This window comes from Sycon ciliatum, chromosome 9, assembly GCF_964019385.1.
Source record: "Sycon ciliatum chromosome 9, ocSycCili1.1, whole genome shotgun sequence".
Taxonomy (NCBI): Eukaryota; Metazoa; Porifera; class Calcarea; order Leucosolenida; family Sycettidae; genus Sycon; species Sycon ciliatum.
The window spans coordinates 9,929,657-9,948,785 of record NC_088651.1 but is presented as its reverse complement, the minus strand read 5'-3'; the positions used below and the strand labels follow the sequence as shown (position 1 = coordinate 9,948,785).

At 47.2% G+C, this 19,129-nt stretch overlaps 1 protein-coding gene across 1 annotated transcript in view; it reads left to right on the top strand.

Annotated features, from left to right (window-relative positions):
• Window positions 1-19,129, top strand: part of LOC135824246 (ankyrin repeat, PH and SEC7 domain containing protein secG-like) — a 56,989-nt gene that overhangs the window by 22,931 nt on the left and 14,929 nt on the right. The window contains exons 4-6 of the mRNA XM_065336976.1: window positions 9,613-9,717; window positions 13,449-13,547; window positions 13,920-14,018. Coding sequence (XP_065193048.1) covers window positions 9,613-9,717; window positions 13,449-13,547; window positions 13,920-14,018 — 303 coding nt within the window. The remainder of the gene's footprint in view (window positions 1-9,612; window positions 9,718-13,448; window positions 13,548-13,919; window positions 14,019-19,129) is intronic.

Genomic DNA, 19,129 nt, shown 5'->3' with positions numbered 1-19,129 from the left:
CCACGTGATTCCGCCAGACATGTTGTATGCATACTCTATTTTATTTTATACTTTGGAATGAGTTTGGATGAAGTTTTCCATTAGTCCTGTTGGTGTTGTTACTAACTGCTTTTGTTGACGTCACTTCTGCCATTTCATTGTATCGTATTACTCTTAAGACATCGGTCCTGAATGGCATAAGCGAAAGTGGCACCCTCGCCACCTACGCGGACATGCTTTTAAAATAATGCCCGCAATAAAATAATTTATTTCAGTGATCGCGTGACTACGTACTCTGTAGACTGTACGACTCTACGATAGTTGCAGTGTAGCATCGAGACGAAGATGGAATTCTTTTCAGATGGATGTCCCGGCAATGGACATGGCCTCCGACTTCCGCCATGTGGTGCTTGCAGGGATCATTTGTTCAGTCATGTTGGTAGCCTGACCGTCGGTAAGATTGTGGATAGGATTCAGTTCTGCTCGATGTGGTACTGTGATCACAAACAATTATTTGAAATAACACAAATTCAACTCAGCATCGTGCGTTTTCAGATCCTCGCAAAGTAACTACCTGTGTGTGGTCTTCCTGTGCCACGCGCAACGCTTACCAGGCTCATCTGTCCTCTGTCTTCGCCTTTTCTTGAACAACGAACACAACAATTGAGGAATGTTTTGCAATGAAAAATAAAGCTGTCTGGAGCTGAAAAAAAGAAAAAAATTGTCCCCAGAATTACACACCAGGGATGCGTCAAATACTTGTAGTACTGTATTTGACAACTTCCTGATACACATGTAAACATGAAGAAACTCTTTGTGGGAGTACTCTTAATTTTTCAACTGAAATTATGATTCTGCTGTGTTTCATTGTGGTTGCCACGTCTATTGCTATGACGATGCCGTACCGGCACGTTTTTCTGTCTCCGCCTTTCAGTACTGTATACTCTCTGATGGCCTGCAGAAGACTTTTCTGATAATGATAGCACATCAATATAAATTGTGGTCATAATGTGCTGGCATTTGGGCTAGTTTCAACAGCAGCCCAATGGTCTGCTCTGTGGGCCATGTGATGAATTTGTTATCGCATGGTTGCTGCGGGCCTTATGGCATATTATTGCCCCTCCAGGTTAGCCCTCGGGCCTACGGACCTCGGGCTTACCTCTCGGGGCAATAATATGCCTTAAGGCCCTCGCAACCATGCGATAACATATACATACATCGCAACATTACGCTTGTACGTGAAATATAAACCGATATACAAACGGCGCAGGCGAGGTTTGCATGATGGTTTATATTTCACGTACAAGCGTACTGTTGGGATGTAGTATACTTATGCTGACCTTCGTACAAACTGACAGTCAACTCATTCTTCTTTCATTGCACTTTTTTAAAAAAGGAGCGATTTTTGAGTCTGCGCAGTGGAAGTCTGCAGAGCTTCACCTCCGAAAGTAGTTGAAATCAGAACATTAGGGAGTGACGACCTTGGAGAACACGCTGTGTTTTCCTTGTTGCTTAGAAACGCGTCCAGTTTTCCTGGGGGCCAAAACAGAAAGTAAAACTGGCCACACTAGCTGCTAAGTACTCATTCCTTCTGTGTCTCTCCTGGGTTCGGTTAGTGTTTTCGTGCTTCTTGTTTTCTAGAACAATGAGTGACCAGCTCCTCAGAAGCGTGTTTTCGGGTCTATCAGCGATGATGACCAGACCAAGCTAATAGCTGAGGGTGTTCCCAAGAACACTCGCGTGTCTACTCAGTCCTGGCTGCGATTGTTTGATGAGTTTTGTTTGAGTGGTGACGGGCCTTTAGGTATCTTTGAGTTCAAAACAGTCACAAGTGAAAGACTTTGTGATGTTCTCTCGTCCTTCTACACGAATGCAAAGAAGAAGGATGGTTCTGGGTTTGCAAAAAACAGTCTTCAATCTGCATGTGGTGCTCTTCAGCGTCACATATCATCATTCTCGAGGCAGATCAACATCTTCAACGACATTACTTTCTCAAGGGCGAACAAAGTCCTGTACGGAGAGTTGAAAGCACGCAAACGCGATGGTCACAAGCCTACAGTTCAACACAAGCAACCGCTATGCGAAAAGGACTGGTCTCTTCCAAGAGAATACTTCTCCGATGTACTGGAGACAATGGATGTGGGCAAGGTGATGTAATTCGTGTGGTTCCAGCTAACCATCCACTTCTGTTTGAGGGGTAGAGAAATGCAAGGACAGCTGACAAAGGACGATCTCCAATTCACGACCATCAATGGCCAGGAAGTCTTGCGGATCGCAGCATCATTTGTTTCCAAAACCACCAAGGCGGACTTCAAGGCTCTGACTGGTCTTCTGCTGGTGTAATCCGTGATGAGTTTCAGCTCTCGGCAATCAAGCGCTATCTGTCCAGGCTACATTACGATGAAAACCGCTTGTTCCAGCGAGCGCTATCAGGTGAGATGGCCGATTCTGCCAACTGCTGATTCATAAAAATGCCTCTCTCGCACAATATTTTATCTGGTATGATGAAGCGTTTGTCTGCAGATGCTAATTTGTCCATGCTTTATACGAATCACTGTGTAAGAGCAACATCTATTACCAAACGTAGAAGAAATGTGGAGTAGATGATAGGCGAATTTGTTCCGTTTCTGAGCATTGAAATGTTCAATGTCTTACCGCTTATGAAAGGCCCACCTTGAAAGATTCCTGTTCCATGGCTGAAGCTATTGATTTGAGACCGCCTCTTGCTGACATGTCAAACCATTCTGGGCAGCCTGTTACACCCACCCCTGTTCAGAGCTGTTCTTCTACTGCTCAGAGTTCTGTTTCCTCTGCTGTTCAGTGTACTTCTTCTGCTGTTTCCCCTTATCTAAATGCTGCTTCAACCACTTTGAATGGCAGCTCCATTGTTTTCAATATTCACACAGAGGGTGCTGCTGTCGCTCGCAAGAAGTTAAAGCGTAAGCGTTCTCACCCATCCCCTTCTGCCTAGGTGATTTGATAACACTTTGAAGCTAGTTTCCTCCAATCTCTAAAAAGGAGTGTATATTGTGGTGGTATATATGAGGTTTTTATAGGGTATATATTTTATTTATTTTTATTTTATTGGGAACACAGCCCTACAAAGAGACATGTGGAGACAAACACAAGACAAGACACAGGGGATGTAGGGACGACGTGCCGATGTACAGAGAGCAACTCGACCGACCAGGGGTCTCGGCGTTAGCGTTGCAACCTGGCATCGAAAAAAAGGGGGGGGGTTGCATGGTCAGGTAGCAAAAATAATAATTTGGTGCGAGAAAGGGGCGCTAGTATTGCACCAAATAATATAAATACGTGTAATGACTAAACCAGAAGGGAAAAATTAATGAAGAAAGAGAACAATAATCATAATAAGCAAGTAGTAGTAGAGAGGTAAATACTAAATGGGTCTCAAATCTCAATATCATCGTCACAGGTACTGTGTGGACCACAGCCATCTCTTTCGGATTAGATCCTTACATACGTTGACCTTGAAGGTTTGGAGGCGTCTTGAATGAGGCTCGTGAAGCAGGAGGTCCGCAGGCAGGTTGTTCCAGGGTGTGATGGCGGAGAAGGGGAAGGATCACAGGAGGTAGTCAGGGGCTGTGCGAGGGGGTGTCCACTTCACCTGAAAGGCATGGTGCGTCTGACGTTTTTGCCGTGTGCACATGCTAGCTACGGCAGGGGCTTGGTTGGTGGCAGCATGGCCTTTACCTGGGGAGGCCCTGGAATGTAGTGCAGCTTGAACAAGTATGACAGGGCTGCCACCATCCGACGAAGCTGGAGACTTTGGAGGATGGTTCCAGGTCCCAGGAAATGCAGGGCACGTTGCTGAACCTTGTCCAGCTGGGCCATGTTAGTTGCGGCTGCGCTCGACCAGGCCAGTGGGGCATATTCAAGTAGGGGTCGCACGAATCCCTTGTAGACCGTCACTCGACCATGGTCGTCCAGGATGGGTGCTGCCTTTCGTAGGAAACCCAGCCTTTGGGAGGCGCGCAGTGCAACACTGCGAGTGTGCGCTCTGTGGGAGAGAGTAGGGTCAAGCATGACTCCCAGCAGCTTCAGGGTATCTGTCTCCTGGAGTGCTTCACCTCCAAAGGTGACTGGTGGAGTGCAGGGAGGAACGTGCTTGCGATGTAGAGTCATGCGCTGTGTCTTGGCTGGCTCAAAACAGATACGCCACTTGCGGCCCCACTCCTCAAGACTGTTGAGGGACCCTTGGAGGGAGGCGGTGGACTGTTGGAGATCGTCAGTTGGCTGTACTAAGCTGTAGAGTGTGGTGTCGTCTGCAAAGCTGCTCAGCTGTGTTCCTGGAGTTAAACATTGTTCAATGTCACAGGTGTATAGAAGGAAGAGGCTGGGTCCTAGGATGCTGCCTTGGGGGACACCAGCCTGGATGGGTTGAGCATCTGACGTCTGGCCTCCAACCACAACGCGGATGTTTCGGTTGGTGAGGTAGTCCTGTAGCCATACAAGCAGGCGTCCGTCGACGCCGGCCTGCATTGCTTTGTACAGCACTCCTGTGTGCGATACCCGGTCAAACGCACCGGCAATATCCACGGCGAGGACCTGGACACAACCGCCAGTACTTATGGTGTGGACCCATTCATGTTGGAGAGCCGTTAAGATATCTGCGGTTCCTCTACCACGTCGGAATCCAAACTGGCTGTTTGGCAACACCTCATGCTTCTCTAGGTAGTTAACCAGTTGCGTGTTTACAATGCCCTCCATGACTTTCGACATGATCGTTAGCAGTGATATTGGTCGGTAGTTAGATGCCAACGATCTGGAGGACCGTTTGTGAACTGGGACTACATGGGCAAGTTTCCATGCCCCAGGTTGCACACCGGCTAAGAAGCAGAGGGCGAAGAGCTTTGCCAGTGGGTCTGCAAGTTCAGATGAGCACATCTTGAGCACACGAGCAGAGATGCCATCCGGTCCAGTTGCTTTTGATACAGCCAAGTTCGCCAAGTGCCGTTTGACCGTTGCTGCGCGGAAGTGAATGTGCTTTAGCGTGGCATAGGCAGGTCGTTGCAGGTCAGGCAGGTCAGCAGCACAGAGGTCGTTATTGCCAAGGCTACACTTGTTCGCAAAATGCGCTGCAAAGCACTCGGCTTTCTCACGAGAAGAGTGGAACTCTTGTCCTGCAGGGTTGGTCAGCAGGGGGATGTCAGAGCAACGTCCCTTGCCTGCTGCGCTCTTGATGGTTGACCACCACTCTTTGTCCCGGAGGGAACCTGCAGTAAGCTTGTTGCGAATTCTACGTTGATGTGCTAATCGCGCTGCATGACACGCTTCCACTTCGTGGTTAACAGTTGTGATGTACTGGACCTTGTGGTTATCGTTGCGGGGGTTGCGTCGCCACAGCTTCCATGCCCGCTCCTTGGCATGATTGGCGTTAGAACAGTCCGGTGTCCACCATACAGGGTTGGATTGGTACACCACAAGCTCTTTGGATGGTATGAACTGTTTCATTCCATGCATGATGACATCAGTTACGCGCTGACAGGAATGCTCCGCACACCCATGGATCTTGGCGGGCCAGTCTATGTTGCGGAGGTAGGCTCTCAGGTGGTGCCAGTCAGCAAGGGCGTATTTCCAAACCTGTCGAACAGCAGGATCTTCGCGTCGTGGATGCTGTTGGAGAAACTCGGCAATGATAACGGCATGATCAGATCGTCCAAGTGGTGCATAGGCTGTGGTGCATACGGGGTGTGGGAAATCGGAGATGATAAGATCGAGAGTATTGTTGCCGCGGGTTGGCTGGGTGACATGCTGGACAAGATGATGTGCTGCGCAGACTTCCTCCAGGCATTCACCGGCTCGGGTAGTCTTGCTACTCTGTAGCCAGGCTGAATTATGCACGTTGAAGTCCCCTGCAATTATCACATTGCTTCCAAGACGGCGGACATCATCCAAAGTGTTGTCTAGGTAGTCCATCAGGCTGGTGTCTGTCTCTGCACAAGAGCCAGGCCGGTAGAGCGCACCCAGAACAGTCTTTGCTCCGGAGTGCATTGCCAGGGAAATCCATAAGAGCTCGTGATCACGGCATTATCGTCGTGGTGGGTAATGGATAGTTCACTCCTAGCCCACACTGCCACACCGCCACCATGGGCATCTCGATCCTTCCTTATAGGGGGTGAGTATCCTGGGATGGTCAACTCATGGGAGGAATTATCTGAGCAGAGCTTCGTTTCTGTTACTATTGCCACGTCTACATTATACTGCAGGATTGCATGCTGCAGGGCACCTATCTTGTTGCTCAGGCTGAATGCATTAGTCACTAGCAGTCGCAGAGGTCTGGAATCCATCATTGGGCATGAGAGGACTGGGCATCCTGCTGGGGTGGCTGCGCATCATGCTGGTCATGTTGTGGCGCAGATCCGTTTGATCTCTTCAGGTCTCCAGCCTCTGGTGGGGAGAGGTGGGAGTTTCTCCGTTTTTGGCCACTGTGTAGTGGAGTGGAGATGAAGTCTGCCGGTGGTGGTGGCGGCGGTGGTGGTGGCGGCGGGGAGGAGGAGGACGTTGAACCCGGCTGCTGTTGTTGCTGTTGCTGTTTAGTCAGAACACTGGCAGAGGTGCTGTTTCTGCTGCTGTGGCTGCGACTGCTGGTGCTGCCCTCAGAGCTGGTTTCTAAGAACCTCCATGGCCTGCAGTATACGGGCCGTGGCCAGAAGTTGGGCGCTGTCACTGTGGAGAGTGAAGTGGCATCGATGGTCACTCTTGCGGAAGCATGCCCACTTTCTGACAGCCATACACTGCAGGTGTGGACAGGAATTGAGGCGCCCAGAAACTCACTCCTGGTTTTGATAAATTGCCTGAAGTGGCTCTCAGTGCTATCTGTGGCGATATTGCCCACATACACCACAGCACGCTTGTTTTTGGGTCGTTCTGAGGAGACAAGCTTCCATGAGTCATCCTCAATAACATGGAAGATTGGCTTGGATTCTGTCACATCTGTCTGGGACTTGGTGGGGATGGCATCTTGGTCGCCATCCCCTTCACACTCGTCACTGCTACGGGAGATGTTGCAGGGGACGCTGCCATCCTCTTCACACTCGTCACCGCTACGGGAAATGTTGCTGGGGACGCTACGGGACATCGTGGTGTCATGCTTTCGAGTACCTGTACCCGCACTTCCTGCTTTGGTACGCCTACGCGAAGGTTGATCCGCACCCGTACCCTGCTGTGTTTGAACTTGCCTTGGGGTAGCTTTTCGCAAGGCAATGGCGGATTCTCGGAGAGACACTAACTCTTCATTCACATCTTTGAGCTGCCTGGACAGCTCGTCAACCCGTTTGTTTAGGCGCGTCTCCCGATCAGCCGATTCCGAGACAAATGCGGCCAATGTTTTCAGGATTTCTACTACAGATACCTCAATGCCCGGCAACGACTCCATCAGCCTCAGCTTTTCATCACTCAGGGCAGTCGCGCGAGTGTTTGTTCTCGTGGTGGCCCCAGGCATGGCGGAGGTCACCAATTTCTACGAGCACTACTAAAAAAACTTACTGCTACCCTACGGAAACTACCTCCAGTCCGGCCTGATGCCGGCTGGGCTCTACCAAGAAAGATTTACGGGAGCTTCAAAAAGTGCAACCTACCCCTACTGAACAACGTAGGCTCATATGTATACCGTATTTTACCGGTTGTAAGTCGACCCCGGTTATAGGTCGACCCCGTATCCGGAGGTCTCAATTCTGCGTTTTAAAGTTTTCACCCAAAGAAGCACTACTAACCCCTCCCTGCTATTAACACATCAACAAATCATGTAAACATTCCTTGTTGGAGGTTATGACATCCCAATCCTTCAAAAGACCAATAAACTGGAAAAATGTGTACACATAGTGCACTCGTGCATGCAGTTCAGGTCATTTTTTGTAAGATTCTGATAGTTCCCGGTTATAAGTCGAATCCCGGTTGTAAGTCGACCCCCAACCTTTCTCCTTCTATTTTAAGTCGTAAAAGGTATATGGGGTTTATGTGCACAATATAAACCACCTGCATGATGGGGCAGTTGACTGGAAGTTTGTTTGAAAGGTCAGCATAATGTTCCTGATGAGGAACCAAAGGAGAGGAAAGAGAGAGAAGCAGGGTGAGTATCAAACAAGAAGAAAACACTGTGTGCATGCCCTGTGGCGGTTGTGTTAGTTTCAAGCCTAGCAGTCATGGTTATATCGGTGCAGGGTGTGTGGCTGGTGTTGTCAGGAGGCTGTCGAGGTGGGGACAGTTATGTGACATTGTCGAGGCTGAGGAAATATTTGTTCTCATGCCAGCATTTGGACATGAGTTCGGAGCACTGGTGGAGACTAGATGTTGATTTGGCGTGTTGACTATTGAGTATGTGGAGCTTTTCTCTGGTGCAGAGAGAACATCGCTAGGTGATGTTGATGTACGCCCGGGCACCATATTTTACCCTCCACTGGACTTGTACTGGGTGTTTGATTTCTTTAGGTTCCGGATGTGCCTGGAATTTCGTGCTATGAGAATATTGTTCGTGTCTAGTTGTTGTCATGTGGTTAGAATGGCGGGACTTGAATAGTGGCGCCGATGTAACATTTAATACCAGATCATTCTCTCTCTCTCACTCACTCACTCCTTTCTTCCCGGTTGCCGTGCTTGTGACTTTTTTCCCCTGCTGCCGTGCTCATATTAGTTATCTAACTACAGCTGTATCTTCTTCTTGGTTCTGTTTGCCCGCTTATTATTATATATTTTTCTTTTCTCTTATTATCAGTGGGACCATTGTCATTAGGTTTAGGCCTGTTTTGGAACTCCACTTTAAATAAAGCCAAACAACAACAAACAACAACATCATTCAACGGCTTTTGTACCGGCCGCAGTTGGGCCCTAGCCAGGTGGGCCCAGGCCACACCTAAAGATGTCTGGATGCCGGAGAGTATACGTACGGTTTACCGTGAACCTCAAGGGAGTGATGTAATAGGTAGCAAGGTTGCAAAATTTAATGTGCTCTCTGGCTTGTCCATCAACTCAATGTGCATCGTGCGTGCTTGACTCAAGTTACGAGACAAAGCAGACTTGTTGAACGTCACTGCCAGTCCAGGAGCGGATCAGATATCGATCTCTGTAGCTGCTCTCCACTGAAGAAGGAGAGAAGATTGAGCTGAAAGTGAAGCAACTCTCTCTTTCTCTCACTTCGAAATAAGGACATAGCCACTGTTGCGTAAACTGCCTGTGAATGGTTGAGTGGACACACCTTTTCTTTTTCAAGATTAGACAAAAAAGGTGGTTTCCGGAAACCAAAAACACATAAAGTGCAGCGCCTGATTGAGAATGAGGTCTTTCCCACCAGGTTCCATATTTAGCTGCAGTTAGGATGGATACAACTTTTCCGCAATATTTGTAGGTGTTCACTGTTAAAATTGTACTTAAAGTCGGGTGTTGAATGAATCACTTGTAATCTTCATGACAAGGAAAATTGTACCAGGTGTGTGCATCATATCCAGTGGCCAGTATGACAGACTACGGTACTGCACAGAACCACCACTCCGGCTACTAGGGACCCACATCGTCTCAAAAGTCATTAGAATTGCCTTCTAATGTCATCACTTTCAGTATCTGCTCTGTATGTTGCTCTGTATGTTGTATTTCCGCTTTTTCCTACTTTACCTGCAGATTGAACACTACGGTTGCGCTCTTCATGAAGCTGTTGATCGACACTCCGTAAAATGTTTACAGTATTTGCTCGATGCCGGTGCGGATACAAACGTAACTGATCATGTGAGGAAACCAGTTTTATCATAGATATTTGGTTGGCATGGTTCCTGTGTGCACACGTGTATCTGAATGTGCGTGTAAACATGTGTCTGAATGTGTCTGAATGACGAGAGAGCTTGAAAGCTCAGTGCCGTACGCTATGTGTTTTTGCCTAGCTCATCATGCATATTATTCGAACTGATGGAACCGTCTTTGGGCTGATGTTAGGGAGGAAAGGACAGGTATACGTTAGAACTGTAGAGGATGTCATGTAGAATGAGAGAGCGAGTCACATAATCTGCCAGAGATTACATCTCGTCCGGGTCTGACTCATTTTCGCCCTCGAATATCGATATCCACAGATCGGTCTGCTCGACGCCAGATCGAATCGGGACATAACGGTAAACTCTCGACAGAAGCGAAAATCTGCTCTACTGATAACTCCAGCTTCTGGAGACATTCTAGCGAAACAGATCTGGATCTACTGACCGATCTGCAGGTGGATTTCCTACTAACACTTTTTAAAATGTGTATCCTATATCCACCGCCGCTATACTCACCGCATTGTCTGTCACCAGCACAGGATCAGCTCCCTCAGAACCGGAAGGAGAACCTAAAGACATTTCGACACTGTGCGAAGCCACGCTACACGAAAACACAGACTGAACATATTAGCGCCAAGAAAAAATGACACTACCAGAATTTGTTCGTGACGTCTCAATAAATCCTTCGTGAAATGACGCTTCTTTTTCATTTCTCCTATGTTTTTTTTACCATAACATGCGATTCGAACCCGCACTATCGCCCTGCGTGCATTACCCCTTCATGCATTACCCCTTCATGCATTACCCCTTCATGCATTACCCCTTCATGCATTACCTCTTCATGCATTACCCCTTCATGCATTACCCCTTCATGCATTACCCCTTCATGCATTACCCCTTCATGCATTACCCCTTCATGCATTACCCCTTCATGCATTACCCCTTCATGCATTACCCCTTCATGTATTACCCCTTCATGCATTACCCCTTCATGCATTACCCCTTCATGCATTACCCCTATAAACAATACAGTTCACATACATTGTACGTACACATTCTTCCAAGTTGCTTTACATTATTATTTTGCAGTTGAAAGCCCTATTTGAATGAGATTGCCAGCTGTCTTTGATGGTACGGTACGGGCTTCGTAAGGGATAGCGCCAGGCATGCCCGACGACACAACAAACAATGACGGAATTAAAGCTGTGTGGACCCTAGCTAGCGGCAGACGTTATTTAAGTAACGTCTTTTGCATAGCTATGGGAATAAATTAGAGCTGCAGCGAATATTCTATTTCACAAAACGAACGAATTCTCGCCCATAACGAACCAATAACGAATATTCTCCCAAAATGCTGAATTATTTCTAAGGGTGAAACAAATAATTATTATGTAAATAGGAACGAAATCGATTTTTTGTAAACGAATCGAATATTTTATACCAAAGGAATCTTAGAAAGAGTTTGGAAAGAGTTTGGCTAGTCCCCGGTTTTTCCAGACCAAGTAGATGTCTAGTGGAGTCATGGCCACTACTCTTGTGAGTCATATTCCCCTTTCTCTACACATAACACACGTACATATCACTCCATCCGTTCAAGAATTACTACGATAGATCAACACAAGAGCAGAGTGCGTGCGCGTGTCAAAACAAACGAATATTCTAAAGGGGGAAATATTCCTTCCATCGGGTTCCAAACGGATATCAATAGAATATTTGAATATTCCTTGCAACCCCAGAATAAATCCTTAGTATCCAGTGTATATCGTAAGCAGGGTTGGTCTCACGAGCGCGAGACATCTGTTATGCCAATGGCTCAGAGTGATAATTATTGTTTGGTATGATTATGGGTGTGTTATGCCTATTGTGACATGCATCACACTGCATGCCTGAAGGTATAGGGATGACTTGTTAGTCGGTTACAGCTCCATTCACAGCTCAGTTCCTCCAAGGTTCTTGCTGGCCAGCCTGCGAGCCTGCGAGTTTCTTAACAGCCACTTGACAGATAGATCTACTCAGAAAGCAGCAAAGACAGTATATGACGTGTTAGCTGCGCTGGATAAACGGTCCTTTTCTAAGACACTTTAAAAGGACAATACTATAGTTTTATGTAGTGTTGAAACGATCTCACCGGATACTCCTTAGCTCGCTCGCCAGAAACTCGGCTCGTCTGTGCGGCCAGCTCGTTTGCACTAACGAACACCGTACACTGCACTCCGTACACATGGCAGTACATGTCGACCGGGGAGTCGTAAAATATTTTACGACTCCCTGGTCGATCAAGAGTCCAGTCTCGCGCAAAGTGAAAATCACTCGCAGTTACAGTGACTGTATGCCTTCACGACACTTGAGTTGACAATAGTCGTTGCACTTGCAGCTTTGGTGGACTCTACTGATGTCTTGTTCCGCATCTGCTGACCTGTCGCAGGATATGCTTCGGTCACCTCTCCATTCGAGTGAAAGTAAATAATTACGCTCAGTCGTTTGGAAGTTTTCTCCCGCGATGCAGCGAAGACCAGGGCTACTTGCAACCTTTGCAAAACGGTCTATTCTTACAAAGGCTACTCGACGACGGCGCTGAAAAGACATCTCGACACCAAACAGCAGTCCGAAGTGAAGCAGCAGCAACCCCAAATGCCGGCGGTGATAATTTGAACCAGCTGAAAAAATCGAACTTAGAAAAAAAATTGTTCAAAAAATCATATTTGCCACATCAATGAAACTCGTTACTGACGTTAGCTCGCTCGATAGCTTGCTCGTTAGTGGAACTGATCGCTCGTTTGTTATAGATACGCTCGTTTCAACACTAGTTTTATTAGTATAATCAAGAGTATATAAGCCCCCAAGAGTGTACAACTCCTGATACCCTTTCTATGGGGTACGCCGACGGAGAAATCTCACATCACGTGGTGTAGTGTCGCAGTTGTACGTTTCCAGCCCGTTATTAAGCGAGCAATGGAGTAATAAAAAATCACTCTCTGACAGAAACTCACTGCGGGTATACAAATCCCCAGCATGATCATTGCAGATATTCGGATTGCGCGCACCCTATCCTTCATTTGTACGTATCAGGAACGTACCTGAGACATGTGATGTGAGTTTTCGCCGTCGGAGACCCCTTATGCAGAGTTGCACCCTCTTGGGAGGTTATATATTATTATACTCTTGGTATTATTATAGGAAGGAGTAACGCGACACAAGAATGAAGTTCACGAATATGTTATTAGGGAAGAAAAACCACTGGAGCATTGTGCTCTTCTAAACCTGATTGGTTCTGAATAATCACTATGGCAACGAAGCAGTAAGTAAAATACGAAATAGTGAGCACATTACTGTATAAATATATCTAAGACTATGTTGGAAAACTGCTGGAAAAGTATTCAATGCTTAATGCTTATTGCTTAATGGCTACGCCAAAGAACAAGTCACAACAGATCCCGATAACACCCCTATCTCTTTCATTAAAAACAGTTACTATATGTCATAACTCAGAGTGACATGTTGCTTGTGGTGTGAATGCGGTTGGTCGGAGAGCACATTTGGTGATGACTTTAGGAGTCTTCTGAAATCAACAGGCTCAAAGCTGCCACTTGCCCTCGTTCATATCAATATATCCTCCACAGATAATCATGTGGCATACAATGTGTACAATCATCTCTTATAGTAAGCCATGTTCTTTGTTGGCTACTTGCTAAACATTCACTTGTGTTATAGCGGGGAAAGACACCACTTCACTTTGCCAGTGAGCGGGGTCATATTGACTGTATGCGGCATCTACTGGACAGCAAAGCCAATCCAAACCAACCTGACGAGGTAAGTTGCATCTCATGAAGCATTAACAAACAAAACTGTGAAATTGCTACCCTGTGCTGCAATGGTCTTATTGCTTAATGGTTATTTCAAAAAACAAGTCACAACAGATCCCGATTACACCCCGAAGAATCACTATATGTCATAACTCGGAGTGTCATGTTGCTTGTGGTGTGAATGTGGTTGGTCGGAAAGCACATCTGGTGATGACTTTAGGAGTCTTCTGAAATCAACAGGCTCAAAGCTGCCACTTGCCCTCGTTCATAATAATGTATCCTCCACAGATAATCATGTGGCATGCAATGTGTACAATCATCTCTTATAGTGAGCCATGTTCTTTGTTGGCTGCTTGCTAAACATTCACTTGTGTTATAGCGGGGAAAGACACCACTTCAATATGCCAGTGAGCTGGGACATATCGACTGCATGCGGCATCTACTGGACAGCAAAGCCAATCCAAACCAACCTGACAAGGTAAGTTGTATCTCATGAAGTATTACCAAACAAAACTGTGAAATTGCTACCCTGTGCTGCAATGGTCTTAACCACTGCACAATTCTCCACAGGAACAGTGGGATGTGAAGGGGAGCTATGAGACGAACTAATTCATTTTTGCTGATCCAAACCTTTACGATAATGTAAGTTGAAAACATTTGTAACTCGGATGGTGAGCCAATTAAACTATTGTGAAAAAGAAGAAGGACAAAATGTTACGAATTATGACTAACTGTCCACCAACGTAACCAGATCTTATACAGTCAGCGAGTGCGACAAAATGGCACAAAACTGACAAGGAGTACTGAGACATTCGGCGACCTGACACCTATCTCTAACACTTCTCCAAGGCGCAAACCAAATTCCCCACTAGCATGAGTGTATAGTGCAGTTAGCTTTTTTTGAGCTCCGTAGTTTTTCGCAGGTTTTGTAGGAGCCAGCCGGCAGCAGGCCGGTCTGGAGCAGGGTAGGGGCTGGATAGTTTAAAATTAGGTAGTAGATAGTTAGGGCGTTCCAAATGCCCACGTCCGGTGAAAATCGCAGTTGGAATTCGGTCTCTCCGAAAGTTCTAAAGAGGAACACGGGGACTTTCCACGTTCCACTGCACACGAAAACCCTCGAAGTTGCTGAGGCCCTGATTGAACATGGCTACTCCGACCTGATATCCGTGCAGCTGACCAGTAACTTGAGCTGCAAGGCCACGTTTCATTCCCGAGACACTCTGACACGACTTTGCCGAAACGGTTTTCATCTCATGTCAGTGGAAGTGCGCGTCACTCAACTGGTGCCTGATTCCGTGGAAATCCAAATTCACGATGTGCCTATCTGGGTCCAGGACGACGTTATTATCGAAAGCCTGGGTGTCTTTGGATCGGCCGTTGGGCCTCTTCGCCATGGATTTGTCAAGACGAAGTCAGGGCTCGTCATTGCCACTGGTATCCGCTTCGTCACATTCTCTCTTCGCCCCAACATGCAGATTCCGTCGTATGTGAAAACATCTACGAACAACTTGTTTCGTGTACGCTACGAAGGCCAGCCTGCAACCTGTCGTAAATGCTCCCAACCGGGACACATCGCTGCAGATTGCAAACTCGCCACAGGAACGACATACGCCAAGCGAACCGCGCACACCAGAACAAGCGCAACTGCAACTGTCGGAGGGCAACCTGGTGAACTTACCGTACAGACCGGAGTCCAAAACGAGTCGCCAGACTCGGCACGCTCCAGCAGAAGGCCCAGCACCAGCCCGAGTACTCCCTCGAGTACTGGATGTAGTACGAGTGCAACTCCTGTTAGTCCATCGGCCAAATCTCAGAAAGGGCCTCTTTCGGCGAAGGTGATGCACTGAAGCTCCAACTAAACGCCCTTTGGCACACTAGCTCATGAGACCCCATAGAATACGAATCCGATTGTTGGACGTTGCCAATCCAGTCCAGGATAGTCGAACTGGGTCGAATACCTTCTTCCGATTTTCGTAATTTCGTCCACCATTACATCTTTCTCATCGACTTTTTTTCGCTTGGCGAATATTCTTGAGCCGCTGAGCAGAATCTACGCACGCTCGAACACTTGAAATGCCTGCATGTTGACGGTTCGCAAGATTCTAGCGAGCTTGGTGGAAATCTATTATTTATTTTGACATTTTTGGGGGAATCTGAACGGTAGAAGCTCATTCGGAGAAGACGGCGTGTCGCCGCTGTCGGATTGTCGCTACTGTGTTTCAGACGTATTTGCTTGAACGTGCTGTTGAGGATGGACAGAAGATGAAGTGACGGCTTTCTTGAACACGGACGTTGTGTCTACATTGTAGCTGAAACATCTCATCTGGCGTCTAGAACGCAATTATTATGAGTTGTGAGTGCCAGCTGAGCTGAACACAAGCTGGACACCATTCGTCAGCTGGGAATTTGCATCGAAGCTCTTGATAGCCACGATAAGCATAATAATTATACAGAGGTAACCTTGTTTGACTCAATACGCATGCAGGTGATACCACTAGTGGCACTACAATGTAAATGGTGCAAAATTGATGCAACAGCGAATATGTACTTCGTACAATCACGAACAATTGTAAGGCAAGTGTTCATGCCTGTCATAGAAGAATTTCAGCCCGGAAGTCTTGTTGTCATGGTCATAAATAATACAGGACTTGAGTTGGCTCTGGACATAAACACACTTGTGGTGAATACGGTCATTATTGCGAGAAAAATATTTAGCCACTGTATGTTAACTGATGCCGCACTACACGCAATATTTCATGTACATGTATGTGAGACTCAATTGCATCCACAAGGCCGTAGATGCATGTAAGCACACAATGCTGTACAGTATAAGTAGTAGTCGACATGTGGTGCCTTCCTGCTGCACATGCACATGCGGCAAGTTGGCAACGACACATGACCTATCTGCACCGCACAGCGTGAGCTTAGAAAGGAATATTGCACACATAGTGCTATTTGTGTTCCGATATCATTAAGCCGGTATACATGTACTAGTATCCTTATACATGTACCTGGTCACTAGATAGGCGATGCCGACTGTACTAATCTTATCCATATTACCCGATAGGCTATAGCACATTGCGTCAGATCACTATGCCACAAAACAAGAGCTTTGGAGCGAATATACACTGAAGCAAAGTAGGTTTCAACGGTACAGCACTAGTCACGATGAGGGGAGTTACGAGGATGGTTAGGCCGTGACACATAAATGATGATTGTTAATGATTCATGCATGGTGGAAAATTACCACCAATGGCGATGATATTGCTTTCACAACAATGACATCAGTAGGAGCAGTGACACAACCTAACTGCTCCAAGTAGGATTTACAAGCGAGTGAAGGGAGAGCAGACTGGTCTAATAGCAGACCGGGTCTAAGAAAGGAAGTAATCGGCATCAGAGGTGAGCTTGCACATCAGAAAACAGATGATGATCACCAAACACAGAGAAGTTGGCTATGTGTATGTTTGTGTCACTGTGTGTGCATGTGTGTGTGTGTGCATGTGTGTTTGTGTGTATGCGCGCACATCTGTGTGTGAGAGAGAGGCAGACAGACAGATAGCATATGGTGGGAGGGATCAAGGTCTGACCTCAGAGTTAAATGCTGACGGTGTGGAATAGCAACAGTGCGAAACGGCAGGGTGGTTAATGGCCCACACTGGAGCCGAGTAGGAGCGCCAGTGGTTGAGGGCTAGCACAGGAGTAGCAGCAGCTCCAGCCTAGGAAGATCAGCTTCTGGATGAAAATCTCCCGGACACAGTAGGTACCAAGCTTCACTAGCAGATTGCCGGCAGGGGTGCACGGCGAGCACCCGCACATCCCTGAAGCCACCAGAGCCGCAGTACTTGGACACGATCCAGGTGCTTACCCGCCAACAATGCTGAGAAGGCACTGGAGCCATACAGGAACTTATTATCGAGCATGACCACAGACTTGAAATACAGGGTCCGGCGTTGAATACTGAGACAGCGACGTCTCCTCCACAGAACACCACTCAGCCCCACCATTGCATTATTTTCGCTTTTTCATGATTTTACAATTGTGTTAGAGCACACAGCACTCGATGCAACATTTACCAGTGACTAATAACTCCGCGTCTCCGACCATAACTGCAGCGTTCCCGTGAGCCTGTTGGATTTCCGTCAGCCTGTTGAGATTATCTTCATCTCATCACATGTGAGCCTGTGTATTTCATCCGTATCGTGGCACAATTACACAGACACGATTTCCAACTCAGGCCGGTTCCGTTGCTCGAAGGGTTGGCGGTAAGAATTGCTACGCCGTCTGTGGCTGCATGGGAACTTGGCGAGTCGTCGTCTTTCTCCATAAATCCTGATCGTCATGCGAACAACAGCCACTATTGCCTAAAAACTACGACACAACAGTATCAAGCTCGCCCCAGCAGAAGGACACGAATGACGAGCGCTAAGACGGAGAAAGAGAGACAGGGTTAGCGAGAGCTGACGAGTGTAGGTATGCTGTCATCTCCTGAGGTGGTGGGCGAAGCAGCGAAGTGAAACGAAGGAAGATAGAACTTATTAGAAGGCATACGGAGGCACCAAAACCTATTGCCTGTCACATACTAAGTGCCATTTAGGGTTGACAGCTGTCAGCTGACAGCCTCAAAAATTTGAAAATCTGCTCAAAAAACTCTCGATCAGAACTCTGCGCACTCTCAAATGGAGCGCACAGTAAAAAACTCGGCGACGAAGAACGCTTCGTATCGACGCCCTGGACTGAATTCGGCACGTCCAACAAACGGAATAGTGTTCTCTGATATATTCTCTACGTGCTGGGTATGGTCGCGTTTAGTTGGAAGCTCAGTGCATCACCACTTTCGATTTTGAGACTTGGCCGATGGACTATGTGGGGTCAAATGTTGGAGAACCCGCAGTCAGCACTGAAGTGTTCGAAACGGATTTGAATTTGAAAACTAGGAAAGTCGATGAGGGGACTACTGAGGTTACTTCAGCGCTGAACAACCTGACAGATACTGAGCCAGACATGTCGTCCGCACAGGGATCGCTGTCAAGCATGACAGCACACCCCAGAACTCCCCTCGCGGACGTCGAAGTAGACATTGCAGAGCGAGATCTAGAACGGACAGAGCGACTCCTATCAGAAGTGGCATCAAACATCAACACCGAAGCGATCCACACCTGGTTCACGCCTGAACGACGAGGTAGGAATGCCAGCACTGAGTCCTCAGCAGAGTTGGCAACTGGGGGGAAGAAGAAGGATTCCCGGAAACCAACAAATCTAGCTCCAGGCTCACGATTTAGTCCGCTTGCCAGAGCCTAATCGTGACTTGAAAAAAAAAATAATAATAATAATGCAGAACTATAACTATAATGTAACACCCACAGCACCACCTACCTCCTCGACCCAGTCACTGCGCCTCCTGGTGACTAATGCTTTTAGCTTAGCAAACAAATTTGGAGAATTTGTCCACACTGTCACGCACCACAATGTAGACATCGCTGTTGTGACCGAGACCAGGTTTGATGCAACTATCATGCCAGCTAAAGAGATGCGAAAAGACCACCAACAATCTATTAGATCATGACTAGTTCACATTCCACGTTGAAA